At 44.1% G+C, this 24,187-nt stretch overlaps 1 protein-coding gene and 1 pseudogene across 3 annotated transcripts in view; one reads left to right on the top strand and one right to left on the bottom strand.

Moving 5' to 3' along the window:
• The window catches only part of KIAA1328 (KIAA1328 ortholog), a 260,762-nt gene extending 240,634 nt beyond the window's left edge, over nt 1-20,128 (top strand). For all 3 annotated transcript variants that reach the window (XM_075532526.1, XM_075532527.1, XM_075532528.1), the window contains one exon: nt 18,652-20,128. In XM_075532526.1, coding sequence (XP_075388641.1) covers nt 18,652-18,862 — 211 coding nt within the window. In that variant the 3' untranslated portion in view covers nt 18,863-20,128. The remainder of the gene's footprint in view (nt 1-18,651) is intronic.
• A 1,179-nt stretch (nt 20,129-21,307) lies between these two features.
• LOC142428116 (glutathione peroxidase 1-like) lies at nt 21,308-22,770 on the bottom strand (annotated as a pseudogene).
• Between the last annotated feature and the right edge of the window lie 1,417 nt (nt 22,771-24,187).

Raw genomic sequence — 24,187 nt, 5'->3', positions numbered from 1 at the left:
AGCATCGTTGTGGCCTGGGAGGATTTACAAGGCAAGCACTGCTTGGTTTGCGTTTCTGCATTATGGCCTCTGGCAGCCAGCTTACCACGGTCAGGTAACATCCTGACTCTCATCGGTTCCACAGTGCCTTTCTCTCGATGCAATCAAGGCTGAGAGCTATCCACTTCACTTGTCATTCTGGCTTCAAGCCATCCTTAATTAGACTGTAATTCACAATTAGTAGAAAGTTGCAGTTCTATAGAAATCAGAATATTTTATTTTTCAATGACCATTATCTAACATAATTTCACAAAATGATTAAGATACTAGAAAATAATGGTGCTATCTTAATTTTTTCCAATACTTAAGTTTTCCATTACTTAAAAGAAAAGGTTGGGGGTTAGCGGTGGCAACTTTTAAAAATCTATGTGCAGCTCCTAATACGATGGCAAAATGAAAAAAATTACTCTTGAATATTTTCATCTTTATAGCTGTACTAATCATCAAATTTGCTTCCCATATCAAAATCTCTGAGGTTAAGCACACTGCTTGCATAATAATAGTCTTTTACCAGAAATCTCAAACAACAACAAAAAGCCAGGAAACAATATCTCCTGACTAGTGGTCATTGTTGAAGAAAGGACCCGGCGATTTACAGGAGACTGTGTAAGGAGGCCGGGTGTCATGGTAATGATTCATTGGCTAATATAACCACAAGGTAACTGATTTGAACCCAACAGTTGCCCCACTGGAGAGGCCCCATGCTCTTGTGACGATTTTTTTGAACATTTTTATTAGCATTTCATCCATATGTCATACAATTCAATAGTTTAGTCAGACCATTCGTCTAATTATTTTTTTTAATTTTAGCAAAAATATACACAACAAAATATTCTCCAATTCAGCAACTTCTACATGTATACTTTAGTGCCGTTGAATTTGTGTTGTACAATCATTATTGACATCCTTTTCCAAATTATTCTACCACCATTAACATGAACTCAAAGCCCTCTAAGAGAATAGTCTTCCTCCTTCACTTATGGTGTGTTAGTATGGGGTGACGAGAGAAACAAATTCAGGACACTCACATATGTGTAAGAAATTGCTTTATATCAAAGAGTAATCGTATGTTAGGAAACCATTCCAGCCCAGTCCAGATCAAGTCTGTAAGTCTAATATTAGCCCATATGTCGGAATTCTTCTTCAGACTCACACAACACATGCAATGACACCCAATGTAGGAAGATCACAGGCCAGTGGGTGGAAAGTCTTGTGGATCCAGTGATAGTGGAAGCATCTCGGCACTCAGCACTGGCATGGGTCTCCACATGGATCCTCTAGCTCCAGGGGGCTTGTCAACAGGAATGTGTCGCAGGGAGACTGAAGACAGGAGTTCCCAGAATCCTCAGGAGAAGACATGCCTCATTGGCTATGACCTGATTGATGGGCTAGACTCCACCCCTTTGCAAGTTGACAGATTATGTAACTGCCACCCGCAGTAACCATATGTCAAGTTTGGTTTCTTTTCTGTCGCTTTTAGGAGACTGTTGTTAGTTGTATATGGATAATGTGTGGTATACTTTGGAGTGGAAATAAAATGGGATTGCAAAGAGGTAATGAGAGGATCAAAATCGTATAAATCAGGCTGAAGAATTGGAAAGATGTATAGAGAGCCAGAGATTTTCTTACATCATAGCAACATGATCAGATTTGCCACTTAGAAAGTGGGTTGGGGAGGAATGAGCTAGAGACAGGGAAACAGGCATGGCCTTTGTTGGGGTGCAGGGGGATCAGGTGAGGAAGTGCTGAATTATAAATTTAGTAATCTTCAGTGCAGACGAAGAAGAGAAGAACTAGAAATTGATGAAATCACTGATCTCGTTAAAGAGTAGGAGAAGACAAAACAGCTCCTGTTTCTGGGGGACTGGAATTGTAGCAAAGGCACTTGCCAACATAGAGTGATTGGCTCCTTGCTACGATTTCAGCTTCTCGCGGGTTGGATTGAGGTGTCTCTCAAGTAGCTGAGTGGAAATGGCCTGGTGCTTGCTTGTTTATTTTTGAAGAGGGCAGCAAGGCCATCTTAACCCATGGGAAGGGGAGTGGTTTAGAGCAGATGATAAGAAAGGGAAATATGATCCTGATATCATAACTATATACTGATATATTTTTGTTAAAAAGTGGTTTATAAAAACCCTATGTATAGTATCATCTTGTATAGAAGAGTAAGAATAATGGATGGATAGATAATACTTTTCAGGAGAGCAAAACGGCTGACTAGAGAACTGTTCCCTTTGCCAACGAATGTAAAGTTGACGCCTGTGACCTGTTTTGGATCTGCTCGGTGTGCATCTCTTCTGCACCTTTGCTTTGTTGTTTTATTTGATTTCACTAAGTTGCCCAATCTGTTAGTCACAGAAATGCAGGCACCGGGATTCATCCACTCTTAAGATTTTGTCAGATTTGGGGACAGGGGACAAAAGAAGCTGGTGTGTGTGTGTGTGTGTGTGTGTGTGTGTGTGTGTGTTTCAACACTATCAAAAGAGTAATTAGAATGATAGACCATGAAACTCAAGTTGAGTAAGGGCTAAAGACTGAGAAGAAGATATTCTGTCAGTGGTCCCACCAGGGTAGATTTTGATGGTCTTGTTCACTAATTTGTTCCCAGTTCTTCGAGCAATGACTATTTGAATTAATTGTCTGATGAGGCCACAGGGACTAGTTTTTTTTTATAGGGACTAGTTTAACAAATAGCTTGAAAGGTAGGATTCGGGGTTCAAGTGGAAATGGGACATTTGAATTGTTGATTTCAGAAGAGAAGCAACTTTAATTGATAACAAGTTCTAAGCTTTGCCTTTGGGAAAGGTTTGTGCCAACATCTTTGAAGTTTGAGATGGTCAAAAAACACAAGTCAGTGTTTAGGTTGAGTGTTGCTCATATGGTATTGACGTTAGCAGAGATGATGGTAGGAGTTGGAGAGGAAGACTGTGACCAGGTATTAGCACTTTCAGTGATTGTAAGGATGGAAACACATGGCGGGCTACATGACAGGATCCTTAAAGTTTAATAGGAGTTTAATGAGAGATTAGATAAATACTAGTCAAGAAGCAAAAAATGGAGCAACGGTGCTTTTGATGCCACTTCTTGGCCTGAGATATATAAGGTATGTTGGATATAAACCATTTCTATAAGAGGAATATAGGAGAAGCATTGGCCTCAGGAAAAATCCAGGTTTTAGCTAACCCAAGAAGATGGAGAGAGTACTCTGCAGAACATGCAGAGTATGCCTTGAACCACGAACTCCAGGGCTGGGAAGTAAAAGGAAAATATATAATAGCAATCGCCATACTTTGCCAACCCACAATGAATTAGAGTAGGGAGTACAATTTAAACATTAACTGATTGAAAAAAGAGAAATGGTTGATTTAATATCAAAAGAATTTTGGACCTAATGTAAGTACTCTTTAATAATACATCATAACCAATTGTGATTTGTGCCAGCTATACAAGGATGCTTCAACATTAGAACAATTGATGTAATCCATCACATAAAGAAGACGAAAAGAACTACATGATTATACCAATTGATACAGAAAATTCAACACCCATTCCTGATTTTTTTTAAAAAGTCAACAGAGTATAAATAAAAGGAAAATTCCTCAACAGTATAAAGAGTTATATATATATTTATATCCACAGCCAACATTACTCTCAACAGAGAGAAAGCATTACTCTTGCAAATAGGAACTAGACAAGGATGCTCTTTATTAAATATTGTGCTGGAGTCTTAACCAGAGCTATCATGTAAGAAAGGAAGATTCTACATCCTGCTTTGCTAAGTAGCAGGTGGTGTCTTTAAAGCTCATAGCAGCCAGCTAAGGTGCAACTATTGGTCTCTCCCTGTCCAGGGGAAAGAAGAGAGATGACATGTGAAAGACCAATGGACTAATGGACCATGCAAATGTCGGTCTCCACAATCCTGAGACCAGAAGCACTAGATGGTGCCCAGCTACTACTGCCTACTGCTCTGCAAAGGTTTACCGTGGAAGTCCTGGTTAGAGTAGGAGGAAAATGTGGAACAGAAGTTAAAATCATAAAAAGCTATCAGACTTACTGGTCGGATGGAGACTGGTGTAACCCACAGGACATTGGCTTTGAGATCTGGAACTGAACCCATACTTGGGTTACAAAAGTCTGCCATTTGAGATAAAAAAGGACAGCATTTACCTGAGGACGTGGTACAAAGGGCTAGGAAAGGAAACAGGAAATACCAGGAAGAAGTCGGATACACGATGATACATGGAGAGGATTGTAATAGATGAGTGAAGCCAAAATGCACATGAACTATTGCTGCTCTTTAACCATCACCTAATTCATAATGAAAACTTTAAGAGAGAGAGAAAGAAAGACTATTACCTGTCAAAAAATAAAAAACTACCTATGGATGAAGACATGCTATGGGATCATTCAGTAATTTAACAAATATTTAGTATTGACCCAATTCCAGATACCATTCTCCATGGGTTGCATAACTGTCGAGAGAGGTAGATAATAAAAAAACCAAGTATGTAATGTACTTTATGGGTTTTGAGTGATTAAAGAAAATAAAATGCCCCAAACACAAAGCAGGACTGTGGGTGATAGCTGTGTGTGATAGAGCAGCTAGGGAGCCTCTTTGAAGAAGCAGCGACATTAATGGATTGAGGGAACAGATAAAATCCGAGAGAAGGGCATCCTACACACCAGAGGATACCCATACATGCAAAGGGGAAGAAGTAGACATCAAGAGGAACAACATTTGGGATGGTCGTGGTGATGAGGAACTATGTTGGTGGAGCAGGATTTGGCAAAATTAAATAACAGTTGTATTTGGGGAGATTGGAGATGTCTATCACACATCCAAATGAAGTTATCAGGTAGCAGTAGGGCATGTGAATCTAAAACTCAGTGACAAGGTTGATGTTGGCATTCAGACATTTGGAAGTCATTGACAAATGAAGGTTATTAAAAGCCATGAGAAGAAAGGAGGATCTCATGGGGAAAATGTTTTGGAAATGATGATGGCAACATATGTACAAATATGCTTGATACAATTAATATATGGAATGTTATAAGAGCTGTAAGAGCCCCCAATAAGATGATTTTTTTAAAGCCATTAGAAGGGATGATATGAGAGGTAAGGACTGAGCCCTGGGGCCTTCTATCATGACAAGAACAGAGAAGAGGAGAGCTTTTTTTAAATATTTTATTAGGGGCTCATACAACTCTTATCACAATCCATACATATACATACATCAATTGTATAAAGCACATCCATACATTCTTTGCCCTAATCATTTTCAAAGCATTTGCTCTCCACTTAAGCCCTTTGCATCAGGTCCTCTTATTTTTCCCCTCCCTCCCCGCTCCCCCATGCCTCATGAGCCCTTGATAATTTATAGATTGTTATTTTGTCATATCTTGCCCTATCTGGAGTCTCCCTTCCCCCCCTTCTCTGCCGTCCATCTCCCAGGGAAGAGGTCACATGTGGATCCTTGAAATCAGTTCCCCCTTTCCAACCCACTCACCCTCCACTCTCCCAGCATCGCCCCTCACACCCCTGGTCCTGAAGGTATCATCCACCCTGGATTCCCTGTGCCTCCAGCTCCCATATGCACCAGTGAACAACCTCTGCCCTATCCAGCCCTGCAAGGTAGAATTCGGATCATGGTAGTTGGCGGGAGGAAGCATCCAGGATCTGGGGGAAAGCTGACATCTGGAAGAGGAGAGTTTTAATGACACAGCAGGACACCTTGGTAGAGGTCTACTAAGATGGCAAAAGCTGGAAAAGGAGCGCAGAAAAGGAACCCTTCACCAACCTGGTTCTGTTCTCCTGTGCCGCTTGGGGATGGGTTCCCTGAAATCATTCTTTCCCTGGCCTCGTGCTCATAAGCTCAGATGCCACATCAGAAGAGCCCCGTATGCACAGGGCCACGTCAAATCATCAGAGACTCCATCCACCGTGGGTTTTGTTTGTCTCAATATCTTGCTATCTCGGAGGCAAGCACAACTGCTGAAAGAACTCAAGGCGAACAGAAGGACGCTGCTGCTGGCTCACAGAGCCCTTGCAGTGCAGTGGTGAAGCCGCTGGCTGCCAAGGGAAAGAGGGCTGGATAGAACCCACCAGCTACGACATGGGAAGAAGACCAGGCATGTCTTGCTTGTCAAGATTATAGGCTTGAAAACCCGGTCCCATGGCCGTGCTGTGAGTTGGAATCAACTTGATATCCCCTAAAAGCAGCCAGGCCCAAACTGCTTTCTGGATGAGACTGACAAGTAGACCAGAGAAGCCTTCCACATGTAACTGCTTTCTAATGACGCTATTACAGTCAGCCTGTGTGCTATTACAGTCAGCCCATGAATATGGGCTCTGCTGAGGTACAGAAGCCAGAAAGGCCAACACAGTTCCTGCCTGTGGCCCAAACACTGGCTGAGTTTTTCAAGGGATGGTGTTTTATGCATGAGACTAACTTGAGGGTCCCCGTAAGTTATTTGAATACCAAGCAGCCCCAGGCAGGGTCAGGGTACTCTAGATCAACTTTATAGCCTGCTGTCACGCATCACCTCAGCACAGCAAGAACACACTCTGATAAACACTGCTCTTTGGTGGTATTGATACAAAAATCCCATAGCAACTAAGTTTTTTGGTTTTTTTTTTGCTTTTGCTTTAACACTTACATAATTCTGGCACAAAACTGGATGGCTTCTCAGGCTTTCATTTTTAAAGTACTTGTTGCTGTTTGGTTGCTTCGTAATTTAAAGTATGTGGTCCTTCTGGAGAGCAGAAGTGCGGTGAAACTTAGATGAACTGATTGAATCAAATTAGATGTGAGGTGCAAGGACAGTCTGAGGCCCTGCCCACCACAGACCTTCCTCCCAGGGTCATCCAGAAGAGGGGGGAGCTTCTAGAGGAAGGGCATTTTTATGTCAGCAGCCAAACCAGGAAGATAAGCAGTTGTGCTTTCCCATAGTTTAATCTGTTAAGAGGAAAAGATAGCCAGGTTGATTAAGAATATGTTCACACTGAGTTACAATTATGTATATATTTCATTTGAAATAACTGAGGTATGGATAAAGTCCATAGAAAAATAATAATTTTTCTAGCATGTAAAGGTGTGAAATCTATTTAAAATGCAGCCAAATAACTGTAAGATTTGTTTTTGTTGTTGTTTTTGAGGAGCTGAGTGAAACAAAACAATGAGAGGACAGCCTCATTTTCTTAAACGTTGACTCCCAGGTTCTGCCAGAACCTCTATTCCATGTTCAATGGCCGTGAGCACTCAATATTGCTGATTTGACAGCTCATCATGTTATGTATTTCAAATAAAATATAGTCGGAAACATAAACCATTTCCTTCCTCTACGTTAGTTGCACCGTATTATCTTGCTGGCAGATTGAAGTGGTGCTGGTATGAGAAGCCACGAGGAGGCTCTGCTGCTCATGTGCTCTCTGACTCGTCAGATCACCCACAAACACCTCCCTGGACCTAAGTTGCCTCATTTAGAATAAGAGACCCATCCCGTTATTTGTGAAGACTCATTCCTCAAGGAGTAGGAATCCCTTGTGTTTGTCAGTATCCGGTAGCCCTTTCCTTCAGGAGACACGGCTGGTTCTGTCCAATCAGCTCTAAGAAGTGCTGTGTCATGTCCAGGCTGGAGACACGCACAGTTCTTAAGTCACTCTCTCCTGCCAAGGCAGAGGTGCACGTAGTCCAAGGAGGACAGCCAGCCTCCGCCTGTGTCTACTGCAAGTATGTGGCCTAAGCAGGGAAGAAATCTGAGTCGGGTTAATCCACTGGAATTTTGACATTAACTCGTTACAGCTGCATAACTTAACTTACCCTGATCTGCTGTTCTCTGATTTTGTGAGCCAATATTTCCATTTTATAAAGATTTTTAAAATTACATTGTGTGTAATTAAGGGGTCTGTAAGGAATTTGAGGTCTACACTTTTTTCCAAAGAAGCAAATAAATGGCTATGATTCAGTTAGCCTTGAAACACAAATGCTTAGCATTACTCTACAGTTTTGTTTGCCTCTCTAAATGATCAATTTCTGATTGCTATTTATTTGGTTCTACTTTTTAAAACAGAAAGTAAGAAAGTATTGGATTCATGTAGTCATTCAAAATATAGTCAGAATCTCTCCCTAGCTATTTTAAGCATGAAGTTGGATTCTGAAAAACATAGATTTACATAGCGCTATGTATACATATTTGTAAGTTGAGTATTAAGGTAGCAGATGGACATTGGGCCTCTACTCAGTACTCACTCAACACAAGAACACTTTGTTCTATTAACCTGGCATTCCATGGTGCTCACCTTCCCGACACAATCACTGAAGACAAAGTGGGTGCATAAGCAAATGTGGTGAAAAAAGTTGATGGTTCCCAGCAATCAAATGATAGAGTATCTGGGGTCTTAAAGGCTTGAAGATAAATAAGCAGCCATCTAGCTGAGAAGCAAGAAAAAACCCACATGGAAGAAGGACACTATCCTGTGTGATCACCTGGTGTCGATGGGATCAGGTATCAGGTTTCAAAGAACAAAAAATCATATCATTGTGAATGAGGGGTTGTGAGGAGTGGATACCCAAAGCCCATCTGTAGGCAACCAGACATCCCCTTACAGAAGGGTCGCGGGGAAGAGACGAGCTAGTCAGAGTGCAGTGTAGCAATGATGAAACATACAACTTTCCTCTAGTTCTTTAATGCTTCCTCCCCTCACCTCCCACCCCGCCACTATCATGACCCCAATTTTACCTTACAAATCTAGCTAGACCAGAGCATGTACACAGGTACAGATAAGAGCTGGAAACACAGGGAATCCAGGACAGATAAACCCCTTAGGACTAATATTGAGAGTAGCCATTACCATGAGGGGAAGAGGTAGGTGGGGGAGATAGGGGGAACAGACCCAGGGGGATGGAAAACAGAAAAGTGGGTAAAGGAAGACATCGGTCAGTGTAAGACATGAAAAACACCATAATAATTTATCAATTATCAGGGATTCATAAGGGTGGGAGGGAGGCAGAAAAAAATGAGAAGCTGATGCCAAGGGCTCAAATAGAAAGAAAATTGTCTTGAGAATGATGATGGCAACAAATGTACAAATGTGCTTGACACAATGGATGGGTGTATGGATTATGATAAGAGTTGTACACGCCCCCAATAAAATGATTTTTTAAAATTCCATATATACTTCAGTATAAGCAGACACAAATATCAGCTGAGGCACCTAATTTTACCACAAAAACTGCATTAAAATATGCTGAAACACTCGGCTTATGCACTAGTACATACTGTAGGTTTTCCTTTGCTTCTGAGTCTTTAAAAATGTGAACCATCTGTAGGAAGAGACGTGTACTGCAAGCTTGCCACAGGTCCTCCAGGAAGGCTCAAACCGAGCCAATTCCTGGAGCTTGAAGCACACTCTTGGATGCAGTCTAAGCACTAGCGATTGGCTTATTACTTAAACAAAGCTATTTTGGTTGCACACCAAAACCATTGTTGAGAGTGGCAGAGATAATGGTACTGAAGCATCGCCTTAGCGCTATGAGAATCGAAGCTGCAAAATGGTAGAAGAGGCCAAGGCGTGTGCGTGCCTTCAGTGGTAGTCTGGTCTCCCCAGGGACGTGAGTCAATTACTTAATTTGCAGGACAAATGCAAATTAACAATATGAGGCCCCATTCCAAAGGCAGGTGGGGGGAAGTGCATTCAGTAAATGGCGTGGTGGCCATATCAGACCTTCGCTGGGTTCCCTGGGTCAGACATGTCTCTGTGCTCTGTCTCTCTTTGCCTATTCTGACACCAACCGTCCCTCCCACTGTGTGGGGTTCAGTAATTCACTGCAGTGGTCACCCAGCCTCACAGCCAGTACTCATGAGTAAGGAGTTTCAGTAGGGCAGTTAACAGGCAAGGAAACAGTCACGGGTTGTCAAGCATCAGCTCTCCTCACCCAGCAACCAAGTCTCTCCCTGGTCCTCAGCCTCGCAGTCTCATGGTCCCCTGGCCTCTGCCCTCACCATCCCACAATCTCTGCACGGCCCCTTTTGCTTGGTGCCGTGATCTCTGTGCCTCAGTCTGCGGTGCCTCTGTCTCGGGCTCTGCCACTTCAGACAGAGACCCAGAACGTGCTCTTCCAATGGGCCTGGGCTTTTCTCTCTCTGTCAGAGGCCTGGGTTTGATGGAGGTGTGGTTTTGTCTTTTAGCAGGCTGTCTCCCCCAGGAAACAAAGGGTGTGACTTGATTCATGCCCTCCACTAAAGCTAAGTCTTACTCCCACCCTAAGATGACCATCAGTATAACAGAGAGCACCCTCCAAAAATGAGATTACAGTCACGGGCGTGGAGGTGAGCATTGCAATACATCTCATGAGGAACTATGGCTAGAAGGACCATGTGAGTCGACTGCTTCTCAGGGCAGTTACAGGTGCTATAGCACAAAGCTTCTTCCTGTAAAAGCAGTAAGTTAACTTATAAAGTATGACATGAATACCAATATAAAACTAAAAATTGCCAAACACAAACTGAAATCTCTAGAGATATACCTGACTCAAAAAACAAAAGATTTGTATGAGGGGAAACGACAGAACACTATTACAAGAAACCAAGAGTGACCTCAACAAATGGAAGAATATCCCACGCTCGTGGATTGAAAAATTCAGTATAGTAAAGATATCAGTTCTGCCTAAGGCAGTATATAAGTTTAATGTTATCCCGATATGAACACCATCATCCTTCTTTAAAGAATTGGAAAAATTAATAACCAACTTCATATGTACAGGGAAGAAGCTCAGAATTAGCAGAGAACTCCTCAAGAAGAAGGACAAAGTGGGAGGGCTTGCTCTACCTGACTTTAGCATGTACTATACGGCCACAGTGGTCAAAACAGTGTGGTACTGGTATAACGACAGATATTCAGACCAATGGAAAAGAACTGAAGACCCAGAAGTAAAAACATTAGCATACAGGCAACTGATCTTTGATAAGGGCCCCAAAGATATTGAATGGTAAGCAGATGACCTCTTCAATAAGTTGTACTGGAAAAAAATGGATATCTACCTGCAGAAAAATGAAGCAAGACCCTTACCTCACTCCATGCACAAGAATAAACTCAAGTGGGATCACAGACCTTGAGGTAAAACCCCAAACAATTAGGGCCATTAATGAGGGAATTAGGACAAACCTGAGAGCCTTGGCACAGGGAATACATAGGCTATTGGAAATAGGGAAGGACACAAATACAGAGGAGTCACAAATTGACAAGTGGGATATATACTGAAGATAAATCACCTGTGTACATCGAAAGAATTCACAAAGAGAGTAATAAGAGAGCCCACAGACTGGGAAAACATCTTTAGCAATGACACATCAGACCTTATTACTAAAATCTACAATACTTTGCAAGCTTATAATAAGAAAAAATTTAACTGCCCACTGTAGAGGTGGGCAAAGGACCTGAACAGAAGTTTCACAGGGGCAGAAATCTGAATGGCCAATAAACATATGAGAAAATGTTCCTGATCATTAGCCATAAGAAAAATGCTCATTAAAACAGCTATGAGATACCACCTAACACCCTCAAAGATAGCCCAGTTCAAAAAGTCAGAAAGTAGCAAGTGTTGGAGAGGCTGGGAGGGAGACAGGAACTCTCGTCCACTGCTGGTGGACTTGTAGGTACTCACAGCCATCAATTTGGAAATCAAGTTAGCGCTATCTAAAACAGATGGAGATTGAGCTACCACATGACCAAGCTATTTCTCTACTGGGCATGTACTCAGAAGAGGCAAGAAACAAACCACAGCCAGACATCTGTGCTCCAGTGTTCATCGTGGCACAGTTCACAATTGCAAGGAATTGGAAACAACCCAAATTTCCATCAACAGATGAATGGATAAAAAAACTGTGGTACATACATACAGTGGAGTACTATGCATCCCTAAAAAATAGTGGTGCGTGCATGAAGCACATCTCCACATGGGAAGAACTGGAGGAAATCATGCTGCATGAACTAAGTCAAGCACAAAAGGACAAGAACAACATGAGTCCAGTGAGATACGCTTAATAATTTTTAAACAAAAAACGGGGCATAGGGAAAAAGCTACTATATACATACATCCCTGGAGTGAGGTCCAGCAACTATGGCAGGGGCCAAACCCAATCCAGGGATACATACAGCAGTCAACTAAATAAGGGGGGGAAAGAAAGAGGGGAAGAAGAAAAAAGACGGGGGGGGTTGGAGCTAGGTTCTAATCCACCCAAGGAGGGAGAGTATTGTTTATATCTCCACAGGAGAAGGAGAGAGAGACCAGGTTTTAACCCAATGTACCAAGAAATGTGTACAACATACCGGCATGTACCAGGGAACCAATAGAGAGGTCTGTGGGGTCAGCCCAGTCACAACTATGTGGAAACCTCCCTCCCCACTCAGAAGAATTCACTTCAGAGGACAGCACTGGGACTATAGCTTGGGGACAGGGGTGTGTCAGATTAGAGCACAAGGGAGAAACACAAAGGGATGGAGAGGGAGAAGAGGATATCCTGGCCCACCAAGCCCCTAGGACCATGTTGCTGCTCAGAACAGACAATGCACGGGGAGGACCATAGTGCTGGCCCCACCACGGTACAGAGCATCCCTCACTGAACCATGATGCTGCAGGGACAGCACTGGAGACAGTGCGGGAATAGTGTGCCATCTGGCCCCATCACGCTGGGGCGAGGCACTGAAGGCGGCAGAGCAGCAGGGGGCACAGAGTGATGAAACCCCTGGGGAATACCAAAAATAGACGGGAGACAGAGTGTGGCACCCCATGACTTGACTGGAAAACACTCATAAAGGCCAACAAACAGACCTTGAACTATTTTATAGGCTTTTCCATTTTTGTCAGTGGCTTTCTTTTTTATTATTGTTATTTTGGTTTTGTTTTTAGTTGTTATTGTTTTGTTGGTTTTGACTTCCTTTGTTGTTTTATTTGGCTTTGCCTGATTTTTGCACTTATTAATGTATCTGCATGTCTATCTAGATAAGATAGGTGGAATAAATAATTCAGAGATGAAAAGAATGGGACCAATGGTTCCAAGTGGAGTTTGGGGGGATATAGGAGAAGGGGAGATGAGAGAAAGGAAGTGGGTGGAGACCAACCCAGGAACAAGGGAACAAGGGAAATAAAATCAATGGAAGGCAGGTCATAGGATGCTCAATCAAGGGCAATGTAGCAGCGAGGAGTTACTAAACCTGAATGAAGGCCCAACATAATGGTGGGACAAGAGGGAAGTAAAAAGAAAATAGAGGATCTGAATTCTTCCTTGCAAGTCTGGATAGAGCAGAGGTTGTACACTGGTTCATGTAGGAGCTGGAGGCACAGGGAATCCAGGGTGGATGATACCTTCAGGACCAGGGGTGTGAGGGGTGATACTGGGAGAGTAGAGGGTGAGTGGGTTGGAAAGGGGGAACTGATTACAAGGATCTACATGTGACCTCCTCCCTGGAGGATGGACAACAGAGAAGGGGGTGAAGGGAGACGCCGGATAGGGCAAGATATGACAAAATAATAATCTATAAATTATCAAGGGCTCATGAGGGAGGGGGGAGCGGGGAGGGAGGGGGTAAAAGAGGACCTGATGCAAAGGGCTTAAGTGGAGAGCAAATGCTTTGGAAATGATTAGGGCAAAGAATGTATGGATGTACTTTATACAATTGATGTATGTATATGTATGGATTGTGATAAGAGTTGTATGAGCCCCTAATAAACGTTTAAAAGAAAATAGAGGAAAGAACCAGGAGGCAAAGGACATTTATAGAGGCCTAAATATGGGCATGTAAATATATATATATAACGTGAGGGGAATAGAATGATATATTCATATTTATATGTTAAGAAGTAAGGTTGCAGATGAACATTGGGCCTCAACTCAAGTACTCCCTTAACACAAGAACACTTTGTTTTAACAATCCAGCATTCTGTGATGCTTACCTTCCCAACATCATTATTGAAGACAAAATGGGTGCATAAGCAAATGTGGTGAAGAAAACTGATGGTGTCCGACTCTCAAAAGATATAGTGTCTAGGGTCTTAAAGGCTTGAAGATAAACAAGCAGCCATCCATCTCAAAAGCAACAAAGCCCACATGGAAGAAGCACACCAGCCTGTGTGTTCATGAGGTGTTAATGGGGTCAGGCATCTAAGACCCAGAATAAAACCATACCCAAGGTGAATGGGGGGTGGAGGGGGGGGAGTGGAGTAGAGTGGAAACCCAGTGCCCATCTGTAGACAATTGGACATCCCCTCACAGAGAGGTCACAGGGAAGAGATGAATCAGTTAGGTATGGCACCAGTGAAACACACAACTTTCCTCTAGCTCTTTGGTGCTTCCTTCCCCCCACTATCATGATATCAATTCTACCTTATAAATCGGATTAGACCAGAGCATGCACACTGACTGCTACAGAGAAGAGCCTGCAACACAACACAAGGAATCCAGGATAGATAAGCCCTTCAGAGCCAAGGAGGAGAGTAGAGATAGCAGGGGGAGAAAGGGGGAATCAATCACAATGATTTACATATAACCCCCTCCCAGAGGGATGAACAGCCAAAGAGTGGGTGAGGGGCAATGGCCACGATGTAGGAAAAAATAATCTGTAACTTTTCAAGGGTTTGTGAGGGAGGGCGGGCAGAGGAGGGAGGGGGAAGAAATGGGGAGCTGATAGCAGGGGCTCAAGTGGGAAGAGAATTCTTTGAAAATGATGATGGCGGCATATGTGCAAATTTGCGTGACACATTGGAGGAATGTATGGATTGTGATAAGAGATGTAAGAGCCCCCAATAAAAGTATTTTTAAAAAACTAAAAATCACTAAAAATTCTAGTTTTGGTGTCATAATTTCATCTAACACAATAAAGAATGATACTTTGTGAATGAGGTGACTGAATCAGATTTGTTATAACTCATCTTTATTCAGTTCCATTTATAAGATCATCAAAATTTGTACTTTTACAACTCTGTTTGAAATAACAGTTAAATCAACATTAGTTGCTCCTGGCAAATGAGCTAGCAATTAATTTTTATTAATTTTTAATTTTGAAAAGGATCTGATGCAAATGCCCCTTAGAGATTGACAATACTGGGATAAACTTCTGATAAATTGTTTCAAAACATAAATTTTAGTACATCTCAAGCTGATGGTTCTTGCAGAGCAATCTTTTTAGAAAGATTTAACTCTGCATACAAATTAATTTCCTGTAAGTCTGAATTCAACTTGAAAGTTATACAGTATCAATCAAATGTAGATTGTGGAGGTTTTGCATTAACCAGGAAATGACTTAATGTTTGGTTATCATTCAAAATACCTGTTAATGCATTCTATAAAGATACCTTCAATTACAAGGAAAATTAATTTTAAAGAAAAATTAATTTCAAAATTGTTTACCTAATTAGTACTAGACTCATTGGAAACTTTGTATGAAAATTGTATTCTTTTCCATCAAATGTAATGCCTTTACATTTACTTTCTCTATTTCTAAACCTGTGGATATTGTTTAGTGATGTTGCAGCAATTTTTAAAACCTTACAATACCCCTGTGACTGTGTCTATTTAGGAACTCATCTAAACACATCTGGTACCAATATAGTCATCAATTTCCTCTGTAGTACATTCTCTAAATTTGCCATGTCATTGTTGTGTCCTTTCACATCTATTCCAACCCATAGAAACCCTACATGACAGAATAAAACACCCCCCCACACACATAATTTTTGTGCCACATCAGACTTTTAATAATCCCTATACCTCATAGTTTATAGTTTGCAAGATCTAAGCATGGCGCCTGCTAACACCTCACCACTGAGAGGGAGGGTATACAGACCTGCCAAGCCAGTGGGTACCATTAAACACGTATAGTGCCGTCAGTACAGTTCCAGTGCACTGTAATAATCATAATCGGGAATGTCAGACACGAGATGGTAAGCTGCTTGAGGGCAGGGACCTTATTTATACCCCACAAGGGTCCTTAGTAATGGAGGATAAATGAAAGGGAAAATCTGGTATAAATCTGCTTTCTTGGGTTGGGAAGAGCCTTTGGGCACTTAACAGCAGAAGAGGGCAGTAAGATCACAGAAGATACGTGTGCTATATCGAAAAGTGTGGTGAAGAAATCAGGATATCAGAAAGAGCAGCATATGGGGTCTCAAAGGCGTATCTTTCTTATTTTTAATCACTTTATCGGAGGCTTGTGTAACTCTTATTGCAACCTATGCATCCATCCATTGTGTCATGCACATGTGTATATTTGTTGCCATCATCATTTTCAAAACGTTTTCTTCTTGAGCCCTTGGTATCAGCTCCTCATTTCCCCCCCTCCCTCCCTGCTCCCCTCCCTCATGAACCCTTGCTAATTTATAGATTTTTTTTTTTCATGTCTTACACTGACCGATGTCTTCCTTTACCCACTTTTCTGTTGTCCATCCCCCTGGGAGGGGTTCTTATATAGATCATTGTGTTCAGTTCTCCCTTCCCTCCCCCCCCCCACCGATCCCTTCCCCTCTTGGTATGGCTACCCTCAATATTAGTCCTGAGGGGGTTATCTATCCTAGATTTTCTGTGTGTCCAGCTCTTACCTGTACTTGTGTACATGTTCTGGTTTAGCCAGATTTGGAAGGGATCATGATAGTGAGGGGAGGAAGCACTAAAGAACTAGAGGAAAGTTATATATTTCATCGGTGCTATACTGCTCCCTGACTGGCCCGTCTCCTCCCTGTGACCAGTCTGTAAGAGGATGTCCAGTTGTCTACAGATGGCCTTTGGGTCTCCACTCCGCACTCCCCCTCATTCACAATGATAAGATTTTTTGTTCTGGGTCAAAGGCTTGTCTTAAAACAAGCAGCCATCTGAGCCAAGTGTGAGCTAAATCCACATGGAAGAAGCACACTGGCCATTGTGATTCAAGGGTTGTAAATGATAAAACCTAAACCCGAAGGACGGAATAGTATTAGAACTTAAATTCTGAACACCCAGTTTGCAGAGGCTAGAATGACAGTGCAAGCCCAAAATCCATTTGCTGAGTCCTCGTGGATGAAGCCCCTGGTGAATCACCTCTGACCATTGACCAGGGATGGAAGAGCCTTTCTATCAGACAGTGTGCACAGGGGAGTGGAATATTGCAGACATAGTTATGTTAAAATTTTAATATCATTTGATGTCCTTTTTGACCATTTTTAATTTGTTCTAGTCTTTAGTATTTTCCATTTTCTTTTTGATGAAGTTGTTCTCTGTTTTGTTTTGTTACTGTTGAGGATTTTGTTTTGCGTGGCTTGGATGTTTTTCTGTATGTGAAATCCAGGTTGGGTAAATCTATAGGGACAGTAACTAGATTAGTGGTTTCTTGGGAGTATCAAAGGGGAAGTTGGAGAGAAATGGGGAGCTCATAGCAATGAATATAAGAAAGAAGAAACTAATAAAATGGATTTTCATGTTGATTGAAAAACTCTTTTTAATATATTTGAACCGTTAAATTGTATATTGTATAAATTATGTCAATAAAACTGCTTTAAAGAAGAAATAAAAAAGGAAGTATGAAAGAAAGCAAATTTAAATATTATTATACAGTTCCCAGCACCCTATTCCAGATATTCAATGCTCTAAGACTCCAGTTTTGAAGTCAGTTAGAGCAGGGATAGGAAACATGGTATGTGTTCAGATGAGGCATACATAGGTCTCTACCTGTGAGCGTAAAAAACACACTATGCTGTGTAATTTTTACAATGACTGATATGCAGTGTTCAGACAGTGTCTTCCCAGGGGAATACGGTATCCCATCTACGAGTAGACCAAGCTCTACTCCCACCAATCCTTTATTGCTAGACATCCCAAGTGCTTTCTTTTTCCAAGGTGGCAGTGAGCAACCTTGTGTTTAGATCTTCGTGTACAGAGAGAAGTGTTTCTGTATGATAAATTCCCAGAAGTAGAATCCATGAGTCAGAGATGTACACTCCTAACATTTTGATACACCCTGTCCAGTTTGTCCTCCCAGAGTGCTCTTACCTGTTGACATGCCCATCCGTGTCCCTGTCTTCCCAGCCGCGTGCCGTCACTGTGCTGTTTTCACAGCATTTGTCAACTTTCCCCTTTCCCTGGGAGAGGCCAATTTAGCTCTCCATTTCCTCCATGGCCAGTGATTACAGTAAGCAGCTGTGCATCTCTTAGTCGGTGATTGGTATTGCTGTGCTGTTCCTGCTTCCTCCTGTGCCCTGCTCATTTCTCACGGTCTGGAATAGATCCTGGGTCATCAGTGAGCCCAGCAGTTTTTGAGAGTACTTCTAATCCGTTCATTCCTGACCCAGGAAGAAAGCACAGCTGGCCCAGCTCTGAGGTGCTTAGAGCAGAGGCAGAGGGGGAGGAGGAAGCAACGTTAGAGTCGTTACTGTTATCAGTATATGTCCCCTGCACAGGCTTGAAAGGAATGATAGGGTGCAGCAGGAGAGAATAGCTTCTGGGCTGGCAGTAGCGGCTTTGTTCTCAAGTCCTGGGGTTCACCTTTCCTACAGCTCCCCTAGGAGACCACAGTCTGGCCTCGAGCGGCCCGTCTCCCCCGGACTTCTCTGAGTCTCTGATCCTTGTCTCTCTGGGTTGTGTGTGTTACAGGTATGAGACATCGTTGTTGGATCTGGTCCAATCCTTGAGCCCAAAGTCTGCTCCCAAACCCCAGCCACGTCCCTCCCGAGAAGTGGGTGCCTGGGATCACAGTGTCCTCCAGCTCGGTCCTCTCCAACAGACCCGCAGCAGGATGGGGCCAGGCAGGAGCCCTGAAGACCTGGAGGAGAATCAGATTCTGGAAGATATATTTTTCATTTGACAATGAAGCGCGTGCTGCAAACTTTCCACAGGAAATGTTTAGATTTCTTTGTATACTGATCGATCATTTTAATGATTTGATTGCCAAGAAATATGTCTCTCCTTATGGGACTTAGCTCACTCGAATCCTGTTATCTGTTTCATTCTAACCCGTGGCGTGTGTGTGTGTGTGTGTGTGTGTGTGTGTGTGTGTGTGTGTGTGTGTGTGTGTGTAGGGGGTTGTGGGGAGAGGATGACCTCTTTTCCTCGAATCCTGTTATCTGTTTAATTCTATCCCGTGTGTGTGTGTATGTGTGTGTAGGAGGTTGTGGGGAGAGGATGACATCTTTTCCATGCCAAGCAGAGTAAAAAGTAAACATAAGACATTTCGCCTGGCAAGAAGCCCTTGCGTGTTCAGCCTCATTCGAAGAGCATTTCCTTGCCAATCTCCTGCTGGACAGGGTTGGCTCTCTTTGGTACATAAGAGGGGTATAAGGTAAGCCTTTCTGCTAAGCGCTCTCTAATTTAGATGCTGTCCCTTTGTAAATTAACAATTTCAGAAAAACAGACCCTTGAGCATTCTCCGCTCTGTTCCCACGCCGCAGACTTCTACCTAAGTGTAACCACTGTAATGTGAAGCTGTAGTCAGTGCCTCTTCATAACAACACGGAGGGCCAATTGTGAGGTGAGTCTCAGAAGTCATCAGCCTGGTAGCTGCCCGTCTTGTGACCAGAAGGAGCAGTGGGGACTCAGCCAAACCCCTGAAACAGACTCTACATTGCCCTGGAGAAACCAGGGGGAATACCGGCCTGAAAGTGTCTCCCACTGTGTTAGTCTGTATACATTAGAGATACAAATCCACAGAAACGCATATGTTTTATATAAAGAGTGAGTGCACATCAAGAAAACATCCCAACCCAGGGCTGCCAAGCCCACAAGTCCAACATTAACCCTTATGTCCAACACCAATCCGCAAAGTCCTCCTCCATCTCACAAAACACACACAATGATGCCAACTGCAGGAGGAAAGCTGAGTAAGTGACTGTGTAAGCATCTTAGCGCTGGCAGGGGTCTCCACACGGCTGCTCCAGCACCCAGGGCTGCATCAGGGTAGGTCCATGCCACTTCTCCTCAGGGATGCCTCTCAGAAGTGAGCCTTGTCAGCTGAAGCAGGAAACTGGCTAAGGCAGCTGCACCCTGGTCCGACCATCACAAAGCAAGAGACCCAAAAAACTAGCAAGGCGAGGCTTACTGAGCCATTTATCCCTCAGCCCTTCAATTAACCCCACATGTGTTTATCGGCCAGATTGGCACAATAAACTTTAACTAACTTACCCACCAATGTTCATGTGACTACTTCACCAATTTCTCAGGAGAAATAAGGACAATCTCTGGTTTTTTTTTGTTGACTGCGCTGTCTTTTCTTGATCCTCCCACTGCATGCACTCCTGTGAACGTCTCATGGTTGTGTTTGGCAAGGATGCCACTATGGGGAGAATCATACTTGCTGATGCCGGCAGAAAGCCTGTCACAGTCCCAGGCCCCAAGGCCCCAGGCTCTGCCCCACCACCCAAAGCAAGGACCTCCCTCCTGTCTCATTGGACCTCATTTTGACTCAAGGAACACCCCCAGAAGAACTTGGAGACCTTTTCTGCTCTGTGCTCCTGCTTGTCAAAGCTCTTTCATGAAATGGGTCCTCGGTAGGTTCTAGTGGCCTCCCAGGTCAAGTGATGAGCCTGGGACAGCCCGTGAGTGTAAAACGTTGCACAATTGGCTGTGAAGGCGGGGAATGTGCCTCTAGATACAGCCCTATCTGGAGGGTGTTCCTGTCTTTTCCCCTACCCCACCCCCAGGGCCAGACACCAAGGACGGCCTGTTCTCAGGAAGCCACATGGCCCCCCAAGTTCTTACAGTAACATTATTTGAATCTAGAGAACCCCCACTGACCAACCTCATTAGCCGGAGAGATCCAAATCCCATGTTTGGACTGCTCGTGTCTTTTCATGATGGCCCTGTTACCTCCAGCCAGCCTTCCTTCAGTTTGGTCGAAAACACTTTGCAGGCTATATATACGATGGGGTACCCAAAGAAAACCGATTTTTTTTTCTCTCCAAAGCTATGTATTATTTTTTTTACAAAACAACCTTATCACCTTCAAAGTACTCTCCATTACACTTAATACGTTCGTCAAATCTGCCATCCCATTCTGGAAACCATTTTTCAGACTCCTCTGGATAGCTGACAGCACCTCCCTCGTCTCTTTCCTCGCCTCTTCTCTGTCCTCAAATTACTGTAATGCTCGCTTGCTTCTTCCCCTCCTTACACGCGGGACAATTTTATTAGGTCTGGGAGGGGAGGTTGGGACTTTCCCGGACATAGGGTGTTCCTGGAGACACCCTCATTGACGTCCCCACGGAAGGCAGGCAGTGTAGTGCCCGCCAGGCAGCCTGCAGGAGGGCGGTGCGCCCTAGGCACTGCGGGGCCCCTTGGAGAGCGGGGCCTGGCGCTGGGCCTCCACGTCGATGGTGGGGAAGCGGCGGCTGGACCTGCGCACGCACAGGCTCACCATTGCGGCCCACCAGGAACTTCTCGAGGTTCCAACTGACGTCGTTGCGGCACCCGGGCGGCCAGGCGATCAGCTTGGGGTCGGTCCTGAGAGCGGTGGCATCATCGCTGGGCGCCCGGAGGGCCTCCCGGAGGAAGGCAAAGAGCGGGCATGCATTGGCGCCGTGCACCTTGCGCATCTCAAACAGGCAGAAGTTGGAATCGAACCCGCCGCCCCAGGTCGGACGTGCTTGAAGGAATTCAGAATCTCTTCGTTCTTGGCGTTCTCCTGATGCCCAAACTGGTTGCACCGGGAAACCTGGCAGGACCAGGCCCCGGGGGCAGAGGCCCAGCTGCACGTCGTTCATCTGGGTGTAGTCCTGGACCGCGGTGCCGCGGAGCGCCGCCACGTTCTCCATGAGCAGCAGCTGGCCCTGCAGCGAGGCCGGGCTCACGGGCTGCCCGCCGGCCCAGCACAGGACGCGGGGACCCGAGAGGTGGACAGACGTCGGCAAGAAGGAGAGCACTTCTCGGGAGGGACGCCTTTTATGTAGCCCTTAGCGGTCCCGCCCCATCCGGTGGACCTCGCCCCTCCTCCGCTGGGGCAAATCACTGTGATTTCACGCCCCTCTTCATTCTCGGAAAAGAAAAGAAGTCACGCGGCGAGGTCAGGTGAGTCAGGTGTGGGGGGCAAGAAAGGCATGCTGGTTTTTGTCCAAAACTAGGGCGCTGAGATGGCTGTGAAAGCACTGTCGTGGTGACGAAACCAGTCCCCGCTGCCACAAACCAGGCCTTTTTTTGTCGCACGCTATTACACAATCTTTTCAGAACCTCTAAATAGAAAGCTTGATTAACAGTCTGACCTGGTGGAACAAACTCCAAATGCACTATCCCCCTCACATCAAAAAGACCAAGTGAGCATCCTCCATCTTTGATTTTATTTGACACTTTTTTTAGATGAGGTGACAATGGATCTTCCACTGACTTGATTGATGTTTGCTTGCAGGATGGTAACAACAGCACCATGTCTTGTCACCAGTAATGACCTTGGAAAAGTCTGGGTCCCTTTGGAGCTGTTCTTTCAATGCACAGCATGTTCCCACTCGATGCTTTTTCCTGATCAGAACCCAAGGAGACACACATTTCACAGCGACCCTTCTCATTCTGTAATCTTCTGTTAAAATTTCCTGAACCGAGCTCCAAGATAGGCCAGATAATTCCCCCAACAATGGTCTATTGTTGGTCTTCAAGCACAAGTGCATGGATTTTGTAGACATTTCCATCCATTCAGGAAGTTGACAGGCGTCCAGAATGAGGATTGTCATCCGTCAACATTTCACCTTTTTCGAAATAGGAAAACCTCTCGTACACTTGAGTTTTTTCCATGGCATTGTCTTTGTAAGCTGTGTTCAACGTCACATTTTCTGCAGCATTTTTCCTTGAACAGGAAACAAAATCTCACAGCTCACGCTGTTCTCTTAAATTGGCCATCACACACACACAAAAACGAGGTTTGAACGAAACTGCTTTTATGCAAAAATTCAGTGACCAGAGAAGACCTTCCCAGGTGACACCACTGAATGCACTAAGAGCGAGTTGCTTGATGTTTGCCTAACAGGAAAAATGTGTACTATCATATAATATATATATATAATATATATATATAATATATATATATATAAACACACACACGTGTGTGTGTGTGTGTGTGTGAAGTTCACCCTGTGAGTGTCACAATCAGTCTCATCCCGCTTCTGGGGTAAGGAACTTTCATTAGTGCACTGAAAATGTGTGTGTGTAGTGGGGAGGGTTGGGGGGGATGGGACCCCTCAGCTATTTTCATCATTAAAGTTAGAATCCTAGAACTATCTGTTCCTCAGCCCAGGTGTCATGAGCGCCTTGGTGGCATAATGGGTTACAAGTTGGCCAACCACCAGGCACTTCCTGGGAGAAAGAGCAGACTTCCTAGTCCTCTGAAGGAGGAGTCCTCAGGGTGTAGTGAGGGACAGGTGGGGGTGCTAACCGCCAAGGGAGAACGTTTGAAACATCAGGGGAGAGAGAAAAGAAAGATAAGTTCCAGTCTCAGAAACCCGTGGGGGCAGGTTTTTTTGTCTTATCAGGATACTAGGAGTCAGAATCGACTCGATCGCAGTGAATTTGGTTGGTTGGTTCTCTGAAGTGTCAGGACCGTCTTCAGTGCACCTCTCCTGATGCTCATGCCCACCCCCGCCCATTGTGGACATCAGTATCCTACTGTGCCCCAGTGACGGGCTTCGGTGGTTCCGTTGTTTGTTTTCCTTTAAAGAACCATAAGCCAGGTCCCAGCTAAAGGATGTTTTTTGTTTTGGGGGTGGGTGGGTGTCCCTATCACATATCAGAATGGAATTTAATTGTTTCCTGAGCAACCCCTGGATGGGCAACAATTTGGAAAAACAATATTTCCTGGCAGAGCATCAGTCAGCCTATTTTAATTACTCACACTGCTTTCTGTCCCCCACTGCTTTGTCTGCCCCCCGCCCCCCCCCCCGGGGCATTCTGTGACTACTGGGGCAGTTGAATATGACCTTGTGTATAGCCTGGCATCTTCATTATTAGTTGAGCAGTGGATGTTAACATTTTAAACTATGTTTTCCTGTTCAATGAATGGACTTTATTCCGTCTTATCCCACCCAGGGAGAGGCTGCGTCTCCTCTCTGTGAGCTTCTGCCAGCAGGGAGTGGTTGGGACATGCTGGTCACGCCAGCCTCCAGGTGTGTCCCAAAGCAGGACTGGACGCACCTCTCCGAGGGCAACTGCAAATAGG

Source organism: Tenrec ecaudatus, chromosome 15, assembly GCF_050624435.1.
Source record: "Tenrec ecaudatus isolate mTenEca1 chromosome 15, mTenEca1.hap1, whole genome shotgun sequence".
NCBI lineage: Eukaryota > Metazoa > Chordata > Mammalia > Afrosoricida > Tenrecidae > Tenrec > Tenrec ecaudatus.
This window is presented reverse-complemented; position numbering and strand designations above follow the sequence as displayed.